This window comes from Larimichthys crocea, chromosome I, assembly GCF_000972845.2.
Source record: "Larimichthys crocea isolate SSNF chromosome I, L_crocea_2.0, whole genome shotgun sequence".
In the NCBI taxonomy this organism is placed as follows: domain Eukaryota; kingdom Metazoa; phylum Chordata; class Actinopteri; family Sciaenidae; genus Larimichthys; species Larimichthys crocea.
In genome coordinates this window covers 27,548,649-27,567,818 of record NC_040011.1, presented here as the reverse complement: position 1 = coordinate 27,567,818, position 19,170 = coordinate 27,548,649, and the positions used below count along the sequence as shown (strand labels likewise).

Genomic DNA, 19,170 nt, shown 5'->3' with positions numbered 1-19,170 from the left:
TTGAGCAAGTGAAGACACAGCAGAACAAGACTCACATATTTTGTTGCTCCACTTTTAGTGCGTGTGACACTGGAGTGGATATTAGTGCTGAAATGAATAACCCCTCTGGAGACTCGTTCACAGCCCTGAACACAAACTTAACATTATTTATCAGCTACTTTTCTGCTACGATACTTTTCTTACTTTAATCATGGTTGCCTATAAACCTGATTTTAAACTCTTGCCTCTTGAGAAGTTTGCTACAGGAAACAATGTATATCTCCTGTTTGTGGTCACTTAAATCAAATGCAAAGGATCTTCGTATGCTTCATATTTGTGCTGTTGTTGACAGGAACTTTTTGATGGGTGGTGTTACAGGAAAGTAGACCACAAATTGGCTACAAAACATTTGTCTAATCTCTGTCTGTGAATGGCTTTTTGTTCCTGCATCGCCCATATGACATTATAACATCATATTTGCTCGTAACAACAATTCTTTACGGTCATATTTGCATTTTGTCATCTTCAGTACTTTTCTACACATTTGGTTTTAATCAGAAGACAAGAAGAAATATTTTGAGGGTTGGTTAATTTTTTCAAATTGTTATAATTATATATACAGCAGTGATGTATGTGTACTGAGTAAGACATTTTAATAATGAATATGCAATTTGAGTATTTTACATGCAAAAAGGCAGCTTGTTTCTATTGCACATCATTGTAAACTGAATTCCTTTGGGTGTTTTAACTGTTGATCAGGCAAAATAAACAATAGGAAGACATCCAGGAACATCCAGCGTGCAATGACCAATTGTTGCCTTTGTTGCATCCGCTGCAGTGCTGTTAGGTTTCCTGCAACAGTAGATTCATGATCAGGCATGAACAAGTGCACTTGTACGAGTAGGGAGATTTTTATGTTGAGCCTCTGAATATGAGGTAGCTAAATGCACTTTCGGTTACTTTGAGTTTACAGTATTGTGTTGAGATTTGTGTTGTGCTGGATGGGAAACAGCTGCAATACCAGAGACCCTCCCAGGTATTGCAGCTGTTTCCTTCAGGGGATTTTAAAATCCACATTAATCACTCAGGCTCTCCCTCCTGCCCTGCTGCCCACCAAGAGACACGAGGATGCACGAAATACAACACTGGGACCTGCCTCAGGGCTACTAGGCACACATTAACCCCCCCACACACACACACACAAACACACACACACACACACACACACACACACACACACTACATTAGATGTTTTGATAGCTTCGGAGGCACGAGCAGCACTGTGATGCTCTGACATATGGAAGCCTAAAGGCTTCTTAAATATCCATATCAATCTGCACGCTTGTCAGCTTGACAATGACGGAAACAGAACACCATTACCAGCGTCGGGTGGTATCGTCCTCATCTGTGCAACATTAGAGAAATAGATGGAGGACATTCCTCTGGATGTTGGCCAAGCCAGTGCACAGAGAGTAGTTTTGACTTTTTTTACTGGTTGTCATATTTAACTGTTAGATCAAAATTTGGGCTTTAACACACGTGTTCTCAGGTTTATTTTTGAACATTTCTACCAGAGTGTTACGTACTCTTGGAGCTCCTGTGTTCGGTTCAAGAGTCAGAAATATAATATCCTCTTTTAAAACGGATCTAATTGCATTGATTTCATTGTTCGTCTCCTTTTTGGTAATGTGTATATGCTTGTGACCGTGTGAGGTGACTGTCCTCTTCCTGCTGCACAGAAAGCATTGTGCTCTGCTCGCCCGGGATGTGAGATGTTTTGTTTTTCGAGCTCTTTCACACTAGCTCTCCCTCTTTTTTTTTTTTTTTTTTTTTTTTTAAACACAATAGCCCTCTCTCCTCTCACCCAGCGTGGCAACCCTTTCAAACGGGAAGCTCCAGGTCAGTTTCCCTTGCCAAGTTTTGCAGCCTGCCATGTTGTCTATTCTGCTCAGCTATTTAAAAAATGTTGAATATCAACAATGGCTTTCACTGGTGCATTGTCAACTTTTGTATGAAGCAATCTTGGCTGAATGAGATGGGTCCCAGTGCAGGGAGAGCTCAGCTGCAGTGTGCACTACCACACCAGTGACTGCCCGGCTCCCTCGCTCTTTATATTTCTCTGCTGCACCAGGAGCTGCTGCCATGGTGCTGGTGGTGCTCCCATCTGAATGTCCGTGGTTGGAGTCTGTGCTGAGGCTCTGGGCTGTGGATGTCACTGCTATCTTCCAGTGCATGGTCCTGCTCTTGGGCCTCCTGACAGCCAGCTGTTGATGGTGTGTTTAACAGAGGGATTTGGAAGCAGCAGCAGCAGCAGCAGCAGCAGCTTTGGGACCAGTCAGAGCTTGGTGAGTGTCCTCAATTTTCTGGCCAGAGTGGGAGGAGGGCAGTAGTAAAGAGAGAAGAGAAGAGGGAGGGAGGGGGGATGTTCAGGGAGATGGTGCGGGGGCTTTGTGTTCTGTGAGTTGTGTTTACTGTCGCTGTTCACGCATATATATGGTGTGTGTGTGTGTGTACATGTCTTGTTTAACCTGTGGAAGTTGTTCACTTTTAAAATCATGTTATATCACCTGTTGGTCTGGATGCCATTCTTATCAGATACAGCAGAATTTAAAATAGTTGAGAAGTTTCAAAATACTCACTTAAAATGTAAAAAACACAACTCTGTCCTGTACAAAAAAAAAAAGATCCAACCTCATGCTCCACTGCTTTACAACCATTATGACACTTTAACAATGTCCAAACTCCCCACAACAACTCGAGTCCTGTCTGATACGCACACTGGATGCATCAGTGACTTTATGCTGAGCTCTGTATGTTTGCACAAGCACATACATCTATGTTTGTGGAAGTGAAGAGAGAGATGAAAGCGAGAAACGAGAGCTTGCTTCCAGATAATAGTAGCTTAGTCTCTTTGTCCTGCTGTCAGCCAAGAGAGGAGCAGGGGCTGGAAAATCGCTCCAATGCAGCGGCAAACGTCTTGTATGTTTCACTGACATATCAGTCTGAGGGGCAGTGAGCCATCGCCTCTGCACTCCTCTGGTCCATGTGTGTGGGTGTGAACAAATACGTGGCACACCAAGGTGCACTTCTTTATTAGCTGTGTTAATGAAGAGCGAAAGTTGATACAAGTGAAAAGTAAAACATTATTAGTGAGCTGCCGAGAATGTTAAGAATCAAGCACACGAATGATTTTTGCTGTTTTTTTTATGCAATTTTTTCTTCTTCTTTCTTTAGTACATCATATTCAGAGATTGTAGCAACGAGAGAGATAAGACACTAAAATTTAATATCACACAACAAAAGTTACAGTTTCCAGTTTGGGCAAAAAGAAAAAACTTATTTGTAATTGAATAATATTTGATTTAGAAATTAGATTTAAGGTTCAACACCAAAATTTTAATATTCATGATTTAAACTAAACTTTAACATGCTCTCATTATCATTATTTATCATTCACATTCCTCATATAATAATTGTTAAATGCAGTAATCTGAGTGTGATACTTGCTGAACCTTCCTACCTGAACTCTCTAAATATTACGGTAAACATAGCGGAAATGTCTTACCTTCTCCAGGACCTGTGTTGTCCTCTGCCTCACCTCTCTGAGCTCAACCCAAGGCAAGGTGACCAAATTCATCTCAGACCAGCCCATCCATTATCTTGTCAACACAGTCAGCTTCCCACCTTAGTTTGCTCTTCTCCCATAAGACTTACTCTAATGAAATACGCAATAATCACCACACTCATCTCGTCATGCTCAAGGTAATTAATATATTTAGAGGGCGATGGCTAACTCTTAATTAAATTATGCCTCTTTTAATGAGACCTTGACTGGGACTAAATTTATGACCACTATCTGCTTTATCAAGTGCTTTGCACGCAACAAAGATTTGTCATTTTCTCCCAAATCACAGCTAGATTACACACACAATGGTACTCATGATTTATATGTCAATTTATGCTTGTTTGTTTCTTTATTTAAGGTTTAATAAATTACAGCTTATAATTACCTAACCTAGTTTGGGGTTCTTAAAAGCCCCAATTAATGCTCAGCGCTGTATTGCTGTTACATATTCATTTTGGAGGAGAATACAGATAACAACTTGGCGGCATTAATCATATTACAAAATTGGGTGTATTTAATTAATTAAAGTTACACTGCAAATTAATTGTGCATTCTCACAATATTATCTGAAACTAATGAAGGCTTGACAAAGAGACTGTTTCATTTTTTAAAAGAGGCTAGATTAGTGGGATCTCAATTATGGCTAAAACAAAAGAGGGCTGCTTGCTTGGGCATGGCGCAAAGCAAAAAGTGACGATTCAGCACTTTCCTCCAAACAAAAAACGGAGAAAGTTTCCATTGTTTTTGGAAAAACTGAACATGGCAATGATTCAAAAGATACATGGAAAATAATGAGTGCTGTAATTAGCCAGTCAGGCAATAACAGTATTTAAAATGATCATCATATAGAGGTGCTTGATAATGCCATTCACGGGGCAGCAGTTTCCAAGCAGCCCGCATCTGCTTTCTGACAGACTATCAGAACTTTATTGCTGGTCCAAAAAAAAAAAAAAAAGCACCCGGAGGCCGAATTTGAACAGTGTTCTCTTTTGTTGCTGGTATACAGCATTTGATATTATTACAATTTGCAAACTGCTACATAACAAACCCTTAAAACCAGCACATGAGATGTGATATGATGTCTCTACAGGGTAAATAAAGATTGCACAGATTAGAGCGGGAGCTGAAAGAGCTCCAGCTAAAGAAGTTTTAGGCAGCACACACAGAAGTGATCATGTTGCGCACTGGATGGCTTAATCCAGCCTCACCCAGTGGCTCAGAAGCAAAACCCATATTTATTGAAATTTTCTGCTTAATTTAAACTGAATTGAAATTAGCTTTCAGCGGATAGGAGCTTATAATTCACAGTCATTTAGTATTTTATTTTTCATTTAACGCATCATATACCAAATGTTTTAATATGAATGTTTCTCCTAATCTGCTAAGTAAACGTAAAGAGCCTTTGTCTAAGAAATGACTTCAAGGGGCTAATAATCATTGTACGTTCATTGAAAAATAATTCCACCGATGTCCTCTCCTGTGATATAATTTGATTTGCTTTTAGCTTCATTAGTCAATAACCACAGCTTAAAAATGCTTGTGTCAATTATGGGAATTCCAAGGGTCAGTGAGTATATGAATTTTTAACTGCACACTGCTGCACATGATTACATTGAGTGGTCTTGTAAGAATGATTAACCCCAGTGTGTGTTTGTGTGAAATATTCTGCATGCACTTATGTGTCGAGCATCCTTGATCGAATGCGTTTGAAACGTGCATCCCTAAATGATAAGCAGCTACAACCCAAAGAGGTGATGAAGTGAAAAACTATTCCCTGGGCTAAGTGAGATGGAGCAGAGCGTTGGGTGGTCACGCCTTGTCTGCTCATGACAGTGGCGGGTTAAAGAGATTACACTGGGACTGTGTCAGCAGCCTTGGCCTTGCTCACACAAGAACATAATGAGGAAGGACATGCTTGGCCTGCCGGGGAGAAAAAGAGGCTAAAGTTTGAAGCATTCTTCACAGACAGCTACAGGAGGCAAACAGCTTTTTGCATATTGTTTTACAAGCTGAGGTCAATAAGTAAGACGGTTACATTCCACAGAGCTGAGCTGAGCGTGGACATATCACTTCCTCAGCTCTGCTCCCGCACCACCACCACAATAAAAACACAAATTACTCTGCTACATTTGAGGCAAGAATACAGCATTCTCCATTAGCCTTGAGTCCTCCCGATAGACGTGCTCTCCTAAAAAAATAAATGCACCTGTCCTCTGAGTGTGTGTTATTTGTTTCTTTTGAAGGTTTTAGTGACAGTCCCTTCTCCTAATGACCGAACGTAGGCGCCGTCTCTGCCTGAGACAGTAAGAGATGATCATCTGGGCTGCATCCCCAAAATGTGGTGAGTTTACTAATCTGTCTGCTTCATCCTTTCCTGTTCTGTCTCATGATGACTAAAGCTCTGCGTACAGTCGTTCTGTGATGGAGCAATTGAGGAAAAGTGATGACACATAAAAAAAAAAAAAGATAAATCACATATCTCTTGAAGATCAGACCTGGCCTTTTTTTTTTTTTTTTTTTTTTTATCTCTGTCATACTACAAACTCTATTTCTCCTCCTGTCCTCTCTGTCAGGAAGATCTGTTTATTAATTTAAAGTGTTCATCCCTTATGTGGACCAAATCATTTACATATTTGTATTAGTAAATATTAGTATTTAAATGTTTTCAACATAATAAAAACATGAGCAGGTCTTTCCCGGTTATATTAATTTGTTGCTTGCTTCTCAGTTTCTCATAGTTCCTGTGGAGACATTTAGGGCTCTTTATGCAGTTGCAGAGTGCAAAAAATATTGTCATTTTTATTTAAGCTTTGAGAAAGGTCTATTACTTTGATAAGGTTTCAAACTAAACTCTCATTAGGTGAAGCTCCTGTTCCTAACAGATCTGCCATATAGAGCCTTTAAGATGCTATCTGTACGCCATTTAAATTAGGTTCTATGATACCTGTTGCTAGAGCTGCTAGAGATGTCTGAATTTTCCAAAGCACCCGGGAATAAAAATAAAAATGCATTTTATTTTTTTTTGCAGGAGGCTTTAGATTTATTTTTAGCAGCTTCAGTGAGAATTTCCTGACATGATTAATGAGGCATGATGGTAGACTGTTTGTGAGTCAAAGAGGTGATATAAAACATGTTTTTTTTTAAAAAAAATCTGACAGAGTAAAAAATGTCCCTTCAGCCATGACTCTGCATTACACACAGATATTAAACATTTTTTGTTAAGCATTTTTTGTGTGTGTGTGTGTGTGTGTCAACGACAACTCTTATGGGTCAAATAAGTCAAATTACCATCAGGAATACTACCCCTCTTTGTGAAATAAAGAGGTGATAATAGCAGCACTTTTATTCCTTTAAATGACCCGTGAATATTATTTTACCTGTGTTGAACTGGGAGGACGCAACCATTCACGCCGACACAATAGGAACAGCAGACCGTGCGTAAATTGCATCTTCATTTGCATTCCTCGTCCAAAAATCATGCAAATCTTAATGAGACAGTCTCCATTGTGGCTGTAATTGAAAACCCATTCTTTGTTAATTACTGTTTCTCAAAGGCCTTGTCCGCAGTCACTGAGCTGAAACAACAACAAAAAAAAAAGTTATTGATTCAGGAGGTCGTGGTTTAAAAAAAAAATGGACACGTGAAATAATGTTTATTGTGGTTTGAGATGCAACTTTCGATTATTAAAAAAATATATATCTGTTCTCTCAAAAATGAGAGAAAGAAAAACAACTTGTAAACGGAGGCTGTGGCAATAAAAGAAGCAATAAATTACAAGCTATTATCGGTTATTTATTAGCAGCTCAATGGCAGACATGCAGCGTCCGTGTCTCGTCGTATAATATTAAAGTTGAGCACATTTTGTCCGTCATGAATTGAAATTGTCTCACCCATAAAGCTCCATTGACAGCCGAGCAAAAGGATGCGGACATGCAGAGAATGGAAGTGGTTTCAAAGGTGGGATTAATGTCGTTTTGTGTCAATTAGTCAACTTGAATAGATAAAGCTCTTTGCAAATACAACTAATATGTGTTTATTTTATTTCTTTAAGGCCCTGAGGCCAGAATTAGATCTTTTCAGTAACGACAACAACTTGATTTCCATGTTGAATAAAATCTATTTTAACCATATTTAAACACAACATTTGCTTTTTAATAATCTGATACATGACTATTCTGACGGGAAATACTCCAATTCAATTGATCTCTCTTCGGAAATAGACGGGCTTGAGTGTATTTTTACGCACACGCTCTATCTTTAAACATTAAATTATCCACGATCGAGCTGATTGCTTTTCAGGTTATCTCCTCCCATCAGGACATCCACATATTTCCCAACATTCAACAGTGGGATCCTGCAGCCGTGCGCCCTGAGAGCCCCTTTGGGCTGTCAGGCTTGTTGAGTCTGAATCAGAGCAGACTGTGCTGGTGGTCCTCCGTTCCTTAATTAGGAAATTAGCTGCACAGAGGCCCTCATTACCAAACTCCGGGTTACTCCTGGTGTGTTTTTTTTTCTCTCTCCCTCTCTCTCTCTCTCTCCCTCTCTCTCTCTTTCTCTGTCTCTCTCTGTGCTACCGGTCAATTTCCATAAGAAGATTACAAGCGGATCAGTATTGAGATCTGCCCAGATAAACAAATAACTGCTCCCTGAGAATAGATGACTGCTAATTGGACGTTAGTTTTATTGCTCTTGCTCTGTTTTGTAACGCCCCATTGAACGCGAAAATTAAATTCATGAAGTGATGTCTCTTTTCAGCTGATTTACTTCTGACTATATGGCTGAGGGACTCCAGGTTTTTCCTTTCTTTAACACAGCAGATCATTGCTGTTACGCCATTTGCACAGGTATATGTAGTCTTATTTAAAACTCATAAATATTATTATTTGTTTTTTTGTGTTTTTAGAGTATAAATGTTTAAATATGCGTCTAGAATGGCTGCAGAGTTTATATTAATGCAATATATGTTTCATTTAAAGCGCTGGATCTCGGCATTTTACGCAGAAAATGAAGCTTTCATTCATCCAAGAGCAACATTCACAGACAGGTGTTATCGACTCTTGACTGAAATCAGATTTTAACTAATATTTCAAACACTGTTTTTTTTTTGTTGCATTTTGCATTTGGTTGCTCTCCATACAGCTGTGATCCAATGATAAATAAGACAATAAAAGTCTTATTATATGAGGAATGTGTGGAAAAAGTGGACAGGCGCACAAGCCCTGCATCTATATCATAAAATGCATGGAGGCCTGCAGCGGCTGCGGGAGGTGGAACGCCCTGATATGCACATACCAGAACGATCCCTGTAGAGCTCATCTAAATACTGAGGTGTTAATAGTCGTTTTTTTCGATGGGCGATTCGCTCCCAGTCATTAGCAGGTGTGAGGTTTGCCCTATTGGGCAATTGGTTTCAACGGCGAGGCGGCGTTTCAGGTCGTTTGTAAGGAGACACATGCAAATGAAAGGCCACTCCACGGCAATCATTTTAATAACCATTAACACCGCAGAGAGAAAACAAGTCTGCAAACAGCAGCTGACCACTTTTTCTTTTTTTTTTTTTTTTTTTTTTTAGGACTAAGCAGTCACTCACATGACCGAGAGAGCTCCGTGCCAAACTTCAACTTTTTCCTCTGGGATTAAAGAGATAGCCCGTCCCCTCCACAAGAGGTCGTTGATGCATTAAAGTTTTTGCATTGTGGCTCCCTTCACACTGCAGAGACGTCCACATTAACGTGGCTTTTAATTGCATTTGAAACCGTGTTATCGTTGTGTTGTTTTTTTTGGGTGAAAACCACGCTGAGGTAATTTCATGAGATGAGGAAATTTATTTGCATCTGACTCCTTTTATTTATTAAAAAGAAAGAAAGAAAGAAAGAAAAGGAATCATATTATTTAGCTAAAGTGGAGCCTTTCGACTTATTATGTCTTATTGAAATACATTTACACTCAATCTGTAAATATTAAATATAAATGAATATTCTCCCACTGATCGGTGGAAGGAAACTGGATTATTTCAGCCTCTCGCCACGTTTTTTACCATCTAACAAACAGCAGCGATGGAGACAAAAAAAAAACAACTGAGGAAAACTTCCGAGCAGGTGGTCCAAAAATGTTCTCCTGAAAAATCTGTTTTTAAAAAAACAAAACAAAACACACATTAGTGTGTTGGAGGTTTGACAGCAGCGAAATCCATACAATAGACTGTTTTTTTTTTTAAATATTGGCTTTTTTTATATTTAGTGAAGTTGTAATTAAAGCAGCTAAAGACGTGTCTGACAGCAGAGAGAGATGAAAGGATTTTTTCTTTGCCAAGGGCACATTTTATTCCAATATTCAACTTTTTACTCGAACAATATGCACTAATTTTAGCAGGCATGGTTTTGGCCTGTTGGGATTCGCCTCTGTAATTAATTTATTGACACTGATCCCTTGTTTCCCTGCGGCAAATATAGTCGGTGCGTTATGTAAAGTATGTTTTTTTTTATATAAGATAAGGCATATGTGCTTCTTTACTCTTCAAACCTGTAAGACTTTAATTTTAGCTGTTTATGAAACGGATGTCATTTGTTCCGAAATTATTCAATGCGATCGGGTTGATAACAAAACGACATCATGCATGCATTTTTTTTTCGTCACTTACTCAACTTCGTTCTCGCATTATAAATGCTGTAAATCTTTAATATTCAGCGCTCAGGTTGTTGAGCTGCGCTGCTGCTGTTTTAAAACTTTACCTCTCCCTCCTCCTGTAACCAAAACACAGCGCCGCGCTCTGCGGTTGGTTACGCGGTGGATACGGGAGCTGCGCGCTGATTGGTCGCCCGCTCCTCATTGTCATGCTGTCAATCTACATCACATGGCCACTCGGACTATTAACAGATGAGCTTGGCGAGCAACTTTACAGACTTCTGTTTCAGAGCCGTGGGGGACAGAGCAGCTTTGAGCGGAGAGAAACCAGAAGCACCTGCAGACACATTTGCCTCTTTGGGCAGAACTTTTTTTTTTCCACCTTCTTATGAGATCGGTCAGTACATCTACCTCTTTGACTTTTGGCGCTGTTTTGTGAACTTTTTTTTTTTTTATGTGCCTGTGAGTGATCACTAAAAGTCGCACGAATGTATAACATGATGGAAACCGAGATCAAGACCCCGCTCCCGCAGTCCAACTCGGGCTCGGCGCCGGGCGCAAAGAACAACAGTGTCAGCGACCAGGAGCGGGTGAAGCGGCCGATGAACGCCTTCATGGTCTGGTCCCGGGGACAGCGGAGGAAGATGGCACAAGAAAATCCCAAAATGCACAACTCTGAAATCAGTAAGCGTCTTGGGGCTGACTGGAAACTTCTGACCGACGCTGAAAAGAGGCCATTCATCGACGAGGCCAAGCGTCTACGCGCTATGCACATGAAGGAGCATCCGGATTATAAATACCGTCCCCGCAGGAAGACCAAGACCTTGCTCAAGAAAGACAAGTATTCTTTGCCCGGGGGACTGTTAGCGCCAGGAGCCAGCGCCGTCAACAACTCGGTGTCGGTGGGGCAGAGGATGGACGGTTATGCGCACATGAACGGGTGGACAAACAGTGCGTACTCACTCATGCAGGACCAGTTGGCCTACCCTCAGCATCACAGCATGAACAGCCCCCAGATCCAGCAGATGCACCGATATGAGATGGCAGGTCTCCAGTACCCCATGATGTCCTCGGCGCAGACCTACATGAACGCGGCTTCCACGTACAGCATGTCTCCAGCGTACACGCAGCAGACCACCAGTGCCATGGGACTGAGCTCCATGGCGTCCGTGTGCAAGACCGAGCCGAGCTCACCGCCGCCGGCCATCACGTCCCACTCTCAGCGGGCATGTTTGGGGGACCTGAGGGATATGATAAGCATGTACCTGCCTCCCGGCGGGGACAGCGCAGAGCATTCCTCCCTGCAGAGCAGCCGGTTACACAGCGTCCATCCGCACTATCAGACCGCAGGGACTGGCGTCAATGGGACGCTACCTCTCACCCACATCTGAGAAGAACACAAGAAAAAAGACTTAAAACTTAAAAAAAAAAAAAAAGTACTTCGGATACTTGAACTTTTTGGTTGCTAAAGAAACGACGTTCAACAGTTTCGTTCTAAAACAGTTTTATCTCTATCCTTTGAGTTGTCCATTTTCAAAATGAGTTTTGAAATGGACTGAGACTGAACGTTGAGCCCGACAGAGTAAATTGCATTGCAAAGAGGCTTTTTATCACAAGTATAAGCAATCAACTTATGTAGAAGAATTGGACTTCTATATTTTAATTAATGCCATATTTTCTCTCTATGAAAAGGCATGTGGCCTCATTAAGAGAGGCTGGTGTATTTCAGAAAAGCTGGATGGAAAGTTGGTTCATAAATGTTTACACTTAATTTGTAGAATGTCAGTTGTCTCGACTGTGTCCAAATTTTGTAGTCTCTCTCTCTCTCTCTCTATCCCTTGTTTATTTTCCTCCTCCTCCCCTCATGACCTAGGTTAAAATGAAATGTTAAGACTGTGCGGGTCGCAAACGCAAGTTTTATTTATAGTAAGATTTTTTTTTTTTCTTTTTAGCTTGTGAACCCGATGTTTTGTCACGTGAAAAATGTTCAAATCTGTTTTTGTAAAAATGTTATTTTCTGTGATGGTTTTGACAGTGTCATGTTTACTCATTATCCTGAACGAAAAGGTTTATTTAAACTGACGTTTCTACATATTTTAAGACCATCCTCTATTCTTAAATGCTGAATAAATTTGTACGAAACATGATTTGTGACTCTGTGTTTTGTGTGTTAATATGAGGTTTTGGAAATATCAGTTGGTTGTTTTTGTTTTTTTTTTAATCTCAAGGGAGCAAAAAATGAATTTGATTTCATGGAAAAAATTCAAACACACTGATCTGTTATTTTTACAGTGATACATCCTGATAGGGTGATATTTTCATTTTGGTAATTTATCAGATTTTTCTTCATGGAGAAGGTAATATACAAATCATTTGGTCTTCCAAATACCTTACAAGCTTTAAAGAATAATAAGAATGACTAAAAAGATGCTTGATCTTGTTTTAAACATCAACTAAAAATCAAGAATATCAACTTACATAATACATGTCTTGAATTTGATATTTTGAACATTTTTACAGGCTCATTAGTTTTAAATTAACATTAGTTTAAAATAAATCTTTTGTCTTATTTTCAAATTAAATTAATATGTTTTAAATATTTGCAAAAAAAATCTGTTAAAGTTGTAATAAATGTACCTGGTTCTCTGACTTATGTCAATATTTACCTAGTGAAGACAGGCTACCAATGTTTAATTTCAAGGAGTGTCATCACTTTGTTGCCTCAGTTTGAATGTGTTTTTCATATTTTATCACAAGAACTCATTTAGAATATTTTCTACTTTAAAAAAAAATCTATTTAATCTAAAACACCAGAGCGAATACATGGGATGAGTATCCGGTCGTTTCACATTATAAGTGGTGTCAACTGTAAAAAAAAAAAAAAAAAAAAAAGCAAACTAAACATATAAATCCCATGAAACAGAAGAGATGTCATCTGAAACTTGTTTTTAAAATTGTCAGTGCTAATGTGCCAACGTGTATATAATTTGTGACTTTCTGTTTGGTACAGAAAATAATGAAATAAATGACTCTAAAGAATCACATTAAGTATTTTAATATATAACACGGCCTTTAAAAAGTATTTTGCATATTTTTCTCATTTGCTCTTTTTCGTATTATTTCCTGATGTGCACAAAGAAACTTTTGATGCGCTCATTTGCATCTGGAACATTTGAAATCGCTGTCACTGTGACGATCTGTCCACCTCTGAGTGTGTGTTCTGTTAAAATCCTGTGTTTAGAGCTCTGGTTACTATTATCTTTATATGGTGGATTTCTTTTTTTACAACAAATTATACTGAAATTGCATCCCATTCACAAACTTAACGTCCCCCAACACTCTCACTGTGGCTGACACTCTAATAATGCAAAGGTGTGTGTGGATGAATGGGCCGGCAGTGTACTTAAGGATAAATAAGCTCTGGCCACCAAGAGGGCCGAAGCAGTGGCGGTCCTGCTGGCCTTCCCACACTCCCTGTAGGACTTGATCCACAGCTCAGCACAGCACAGCAGCCTGGATTAGCCCCACGCACCTTTGTGGAGGGAAAGATTATCCAGACCTCCCTGCATTCACTGACAGGGTCTTAAGTCATTCTAGCGTGCCAGCAGCCACCCGTCACCTAATCACACTTTCCAACTCATTTTTTTGTAATTAAGCAGCTTTTCTCTTCCTGCTCCTCCGTGTCAGAGGTGTTGCTGTGGGCCAGGCAGAGTGATGGTTTTTAGTCATTTATCAAACTCTGGAAAATTATGTAACTTCGCCTGCACAACTCTATACCAAGTTGCGGGGCAGCTTTCAGGCAAAATGTTGATGGTTTCTGCTTATGAACTGATGCAAGAAAAAAAAAAGTCAGCATAGTGAAGCACTAAAGCTGTTCAGTAAAGCTCGGTTCTCTCTGTGATCTCAGGGACTGGCACATGTGATCACATGTAATGATGATTTAGGTGTAAAAATCTCTATTTGGGGAGAGGTGTGATGCTGGACCATGCATAGCTATTGATTGTGTTTGAATGTTCTAGCAGTGAGGCCATCCGAGTTGGGCTCCCAAACACCCCCCCCCCCCCCCCCCCCCCCACCCTCCATCTCCCCCTCGCTCTTTCCCTGCTGAGCGCCCGGAGGGCCTCTCTCTCCTGTCATGTGGAGCTCTGTGCCCACTCAGCAAGTGCAGGCATATCCCACTTCCATCTGCCTATGACCTCACAGCCCCTGTTTGTTTAACCCCCTCTCCAAAAACTAACCTAATTATAGCCCTGTAGAACATGGATTCAGCGGATTCCCAGTGGATTCTGCCACTGCGAGCCTTTGCGTACCTATGTATATGTGCAGCGCATGCAAGGCTCCAGCTTAACAGCAGCCGTGCTCTAGGCCGTGATTCAGTCAGTCCTGTTTTTCACGGGTCTCTTCTCATATTATGTCAGAACATGCCCTACCAGGTGCACTTTTTCGTGGGTGTATATGTGGATGAGATGCGTGTTTAGTGTGTCTCTCTTCACGTCAGTATGATGAGTGGAAAACTCATTACACAAATCTGTCTGAGAGACTTGACGTTGATGACATCACTAACTCACCTGCTTGACCTGCTTGGCAACTTCTAGCAGGAACACACCTTCTGAACAAACTCGCAACTCTTCACGTAATCTTAAACTCAAATCTGGAACCTCGTCTGATGTACAAATCAAACATCACCTAACAACATAGTTTTGACTGATGAATAGATGTGTGCGCAGTTAGGAACTGCACCTATGACACAATCAGACTGTATTGATTTGCTTTGGCTGGGATCTCCCGGAGGCCCCTTTGAACTGAGCCTGGAGGCGGCCTAGAGTGGCCCGTCCAGCTTGGTCAGGGCTGTCCAAAGGAGTGGGACTCATGTGAGGTACTGAGATTGACAGCAGAGGAGCGGTGTGTATGTATGTGTGTGTGTGTGTGTGTGTGTGTGTGTGTGCGTGAGTGTGTAGAGGTGCGGGGGTTGGGGGGTGGGGGTTAATCTCCCTGAACTGGGGCAGATGTTGTTAACGAGCTCCTCTCAGGTCGACTCCCTGCGTGGGAAAATGGCATCAAATCCTCCTGGGGTCAGGGCTTTTGGGCTGACCCACTGAGAGCCATCCCTCTCCACTGCACCGTCCTCTCAATCCCCTCTCACCCACTCACTCACTCATTCACTGACAGCACTCACCAGAGACACTAGAAAATCACATTTGACCATTTTTTATACCTCTCCTCCTTTAAGTACACGTCTAATTTACCTTGCCTGAACATATGCGAGCGCCAACAGACTTGTTCCATGATGCACATGTCTCATTAATGATAGCTGTGGTTGGATCACCATGCCTTACACAACCACAAGGAATGCTAAGTGGGAAATGCTTCAAAGGCAGGCAAACCGCCAATTAGGAAAAAGCGTCCTCCCAGTAGCAAGTTACTTGTGTTTATATCAATGGGAAGTAAATAACAAGAATGAAAGCCTAATAGACTCTCAGGTGCCGAAGCTTCTATAGTGTAGAACACGTAAAGATGTTAACTGACTGTACATTTATAAATTTTCATTATTAAAACTGGGCAGGAAAGAAAAAAAAAACACCTGCATGCATTCTCTTGTTTAACCTGTGTACAGACTACACACTGTACACATGAGTTCACTGTGATGTGCCGCATTCTCATCACTCATCTCATCAACGTGCAAGTCTCTTTACCATATCATGTCAACATGGCTGCTTTGGGGTTTATCCTGACTTAGGTTTTAATGTGACGGTCATCCATTAAGGTGTCTGACTCTGAAGGTGTGTTTACTTTGTCCCAGCAGGTGTGTGTGAATATGAGACGTGTCAAATATGAGACAGGATTACCGCCTCTTTTGTCCCGAACAAAACAAACACAAATGACACGAACAGCTGAAATGGGAGGATTCTGTTTTGTTTTGCTGTCCGGGTTATATGTTTAGAGATTTTTTTTTTTCTGAAGGAGATCCTTTTGACGTTCTTGTTAAACTCAGAGCTACTGAGGTTTACTTAAACTTGTTTTCGCTTGTAATTGTGGTTGGAGGAAAAATGTGTAAAACCCACACATGTGCACATTAGCACACAACCAAGAATGAAACTGGATTACGAGGCCTCTTCCTGAATAACCTGTAAGGGCAATTACATCCAAACAGTTGGTTTCAATGTGCATTAAGGCTCAGACACTAAGCGAGACACTCTAGTGTGTAAAAGTGTGTCTGCTGCAGATGGTCCCCTTCTGCAGCGCACATCACTTTGTGTATGAACACTGGAGCATGTAGCGTGGTTTTTAATTTGCCAAACTGGAGTTGTGACCCCACTTCTGACCCATCTTGAAAGCTTTCAAAATGGGGCCAAGTGTATATGTCTTGATGTATATATGCCTATAGGGATAGTGAAGAGAGTATGGGACTGCTGCAAGACAATGCAGAGTTGAGGGGGGGGGTGAGGACTTAAGGGGGTGACAAGGGGGAAGATTAGGCCTCTCATCTAGGCCACAGATATTGATTAGTGTTTGTCGAGGACAGTGAGAGGAAACACAGATTGACAGATAACACAATGGCGGTGTTGTGACTCTGCTCCATCAGAAGCCCTCTGATCATATCGCTATTGTCAGGAGCTATTCATTCAGTAACCTGTACCTACATGTGCACCCCCAACAAACACGGAGACACAAACCAAACCCCCCCCTATCCCGCACATGTTTAAAAAAAAATGTTTGCAAGTAAAGACTTATATTCCTGGGGGGGCACTCGTCAGGTTGGGGGTACTTTAGTGTTACCCAGTCTGTGTGTGTGTGTTTATGTGTGTGTGGTTTATGGGAGTGTAACCCTGGGAACATGGGGGGAGGTGGAACACACTCAGCTGCGGGTCAGTCCTGACTGACTCTGTCACTTATTGATTAGTTGCCATGGAGAGTTAGTCAGGCCATCTCTCTTGGAGGTGTGTCCCTGAGGGGCAGCAGCACTGCCCAGATGAGCCTGTGGAGGCTTTGTCTGCGGGGGGTTAGAATGTGTGTGTGCATCTTCTGAACACTGTGTGTGTGTGTGTGTGTGTGTGTAGGAGCGTGTGACCTCGCTAACTCTCACTCGCGCTGCCTTCATCCTCTTCCCTTCTCTCTTTGACCCCCTGTGGTAATTTTTCTTGCACTTTAGGAGCCTTTGCATCAAACCTACTCCCAGATAATCTGCAATATCTAAAATGAATAAATGTTTATGCATACACCTACTCCCGAGGGGGCTGTAATAATAGGGATTGTAAACAAATTGTCCAAACTTATTGAGCTGTGAAATCCCCTTCACAGCCCCTTGGATTTGCCTACTCATATGATCCTCTCTCATCTCTCTTCTTGTATTGTCATTGTCCCCATTAACAAGGAGGGGTAGCAGGAGTGGGTGCAAGAGGGAGATGGATGATCAGGACTCAGTGGTGCCAGGGGTCCACCTGCAGTAGCTGACGACTCCAGTGACAGCCCAGCAGGGGACAGTAAGGGTGGTGGTCTTCACACCTCTCTGGAATAATTAGGAGGCTTGGGAGTTCAGGTAGGGAACAAGGCAGCACAGCAGTATTACTGAAACAGCCTGGAGACTGAGGAAGATGATGAAGATGCCCAAACATAATACAGTATCTGGAAACCAGGTCTTTTAGGTTCAACACTATCATCCGATTTGATAGGAATGGCATTGTTTTGCGACCTATTTTGGTAGCTTTGGTCCTTTTTTTCTGTTACTAATCATGATATTCATTTCCCCAAGTTAACTGCTGAGATCTAAGATCTGTTAGGCAATTATGCAAGTTTTAACTTGCAGGTTATTTGGAAAGAATCTATGAACAAGAACGGTAAAAATTATTACTCCAGCTGTCCTTTATAAACGTCCTTCAAAGTTTAAAGACAGAACTTTTTGCACCATACTTACTGCAGTTGTCACTTTGTGCGCATTCACTTTTGGTTTTGCTTTCAAATAATAATCTGGCTGAACTGCTTGTTTGACTGCTTGTATACAACCTGTTTGAACACGTGAACGCTCAAGTTCTTTTCCTGTTGGACTTTGTTGTACTAATGTCCTCATATTTCTAGATCTCAGCAATTACTTTGGTGCGTACGTTATGTTATCATACACCTGATAGAAGGCCACAAAGTGTGAAAATACTACTAATACAAATTGTAATAAATTGGGTTTATTAATTAATGCTTCTTCTATTAAAGCATCTGTAACTGGCTGTAAATGTTCTTAAAGTTTCAAGCATTGTCTTTCAAGATAAACAAGTAACATTTTGGTTGATTCTTACTTAAAATTGTAAATTTATAGTCGGAATAATGCAAACTTCTTCTCCCTTTAAGAATATGCGCACAAACTTCTTAAACCCGAAACTTGACGACGGGCCCCAACTATCCCTCCCTAATATCACACCTTGGATGCATAAACATGCCTGTGCCTCCACACATCACCCCTCTCCGGGGGGGCTGCATGGCTTTAGTGCCGCACTGTGACACCAATCAGGGGAGATGGCGGGCTCCTTTGTCATGCAAACACCAATCGCTTCTTGTCTTATTCAAATGTCTGCCCTCTCTCTTTCTCCTCTCCCTCACTCTCGCTCAACCCCTACCCCGTTTCACCCTCCACCCCCCGACTTCAGCCCTCTCTCCGCTTCTCCCTCCTTCTCAAGTCCAAGTAAATCCTCGCTGTGAGAGAAGAGGGAGCCTCCAGGCCCGGCACTGCTGAGGCAAGCCTCTCTCCTGGGGGTCAGCCTATGTCTCAGCGCATGGGGCTGTTTCCAGGCCCAACCAAGTCCATTTCATATTCAAATGTTACAATCAGGCCTCTGACCCACAGGGGGCTCTTTATGGCTGCGGCCCCAGGTCGCAGGGTCAAGATGGTGATTTAATAGCTCAGGCAGAGGAAAGGAGCGGGGGAGCCAAGTGATTTAGGGGATGAATGAGTAAT

The 19,170-nt window shown here is 41.5% G+C and overlaps 1 protein-coding gene and 1 long non-coding RNA gene across 2 annotated transcripts; both read left to right on the top strand.

Moving 5' to 3' along the window:
* Positions 1–1,834: 1,834 nt before the first annotated feature.
* On the top strand, positions 1,835–17,890 carry LOC109137842 (uncharacterized). The gene is made up of 3 exons (XR_002041752.2): positions 1,835–2,324; positions 5,848–5,945; positions 17,602–17,890. It is a non-coding gene; the product is annotated as an uncharacterized LOC109137842 (long non-coding RNA).
* On the top strand, positions 10,458–12,376 carry sox3 (SRY-box transcription factor 3). Its single transcript, XM_010736589.3, has one exon. The coding sequence runs from the start codon at positions 10,718–10,720 to the stop codon at positions 11,618–11,620; it is 903 nt and encodes a 300-aa protein (XP_010734891.1). The 5' UTR covers positions 10,458–10,717; the 3' UTR covers positions 11,621–12,376.
* Positions 17,891–19,170: the final 1,280 nt, after the last annotated feature.

Excerpts from the sequence above, each read along its gene's own strand:
- sox3 (XM_010736589.3), top strand. The coding sequence starts at position 10,718 with ATGTATAACATGATGGAAACCGAGATCAAGACCCCGCTCCCGCAGTCC.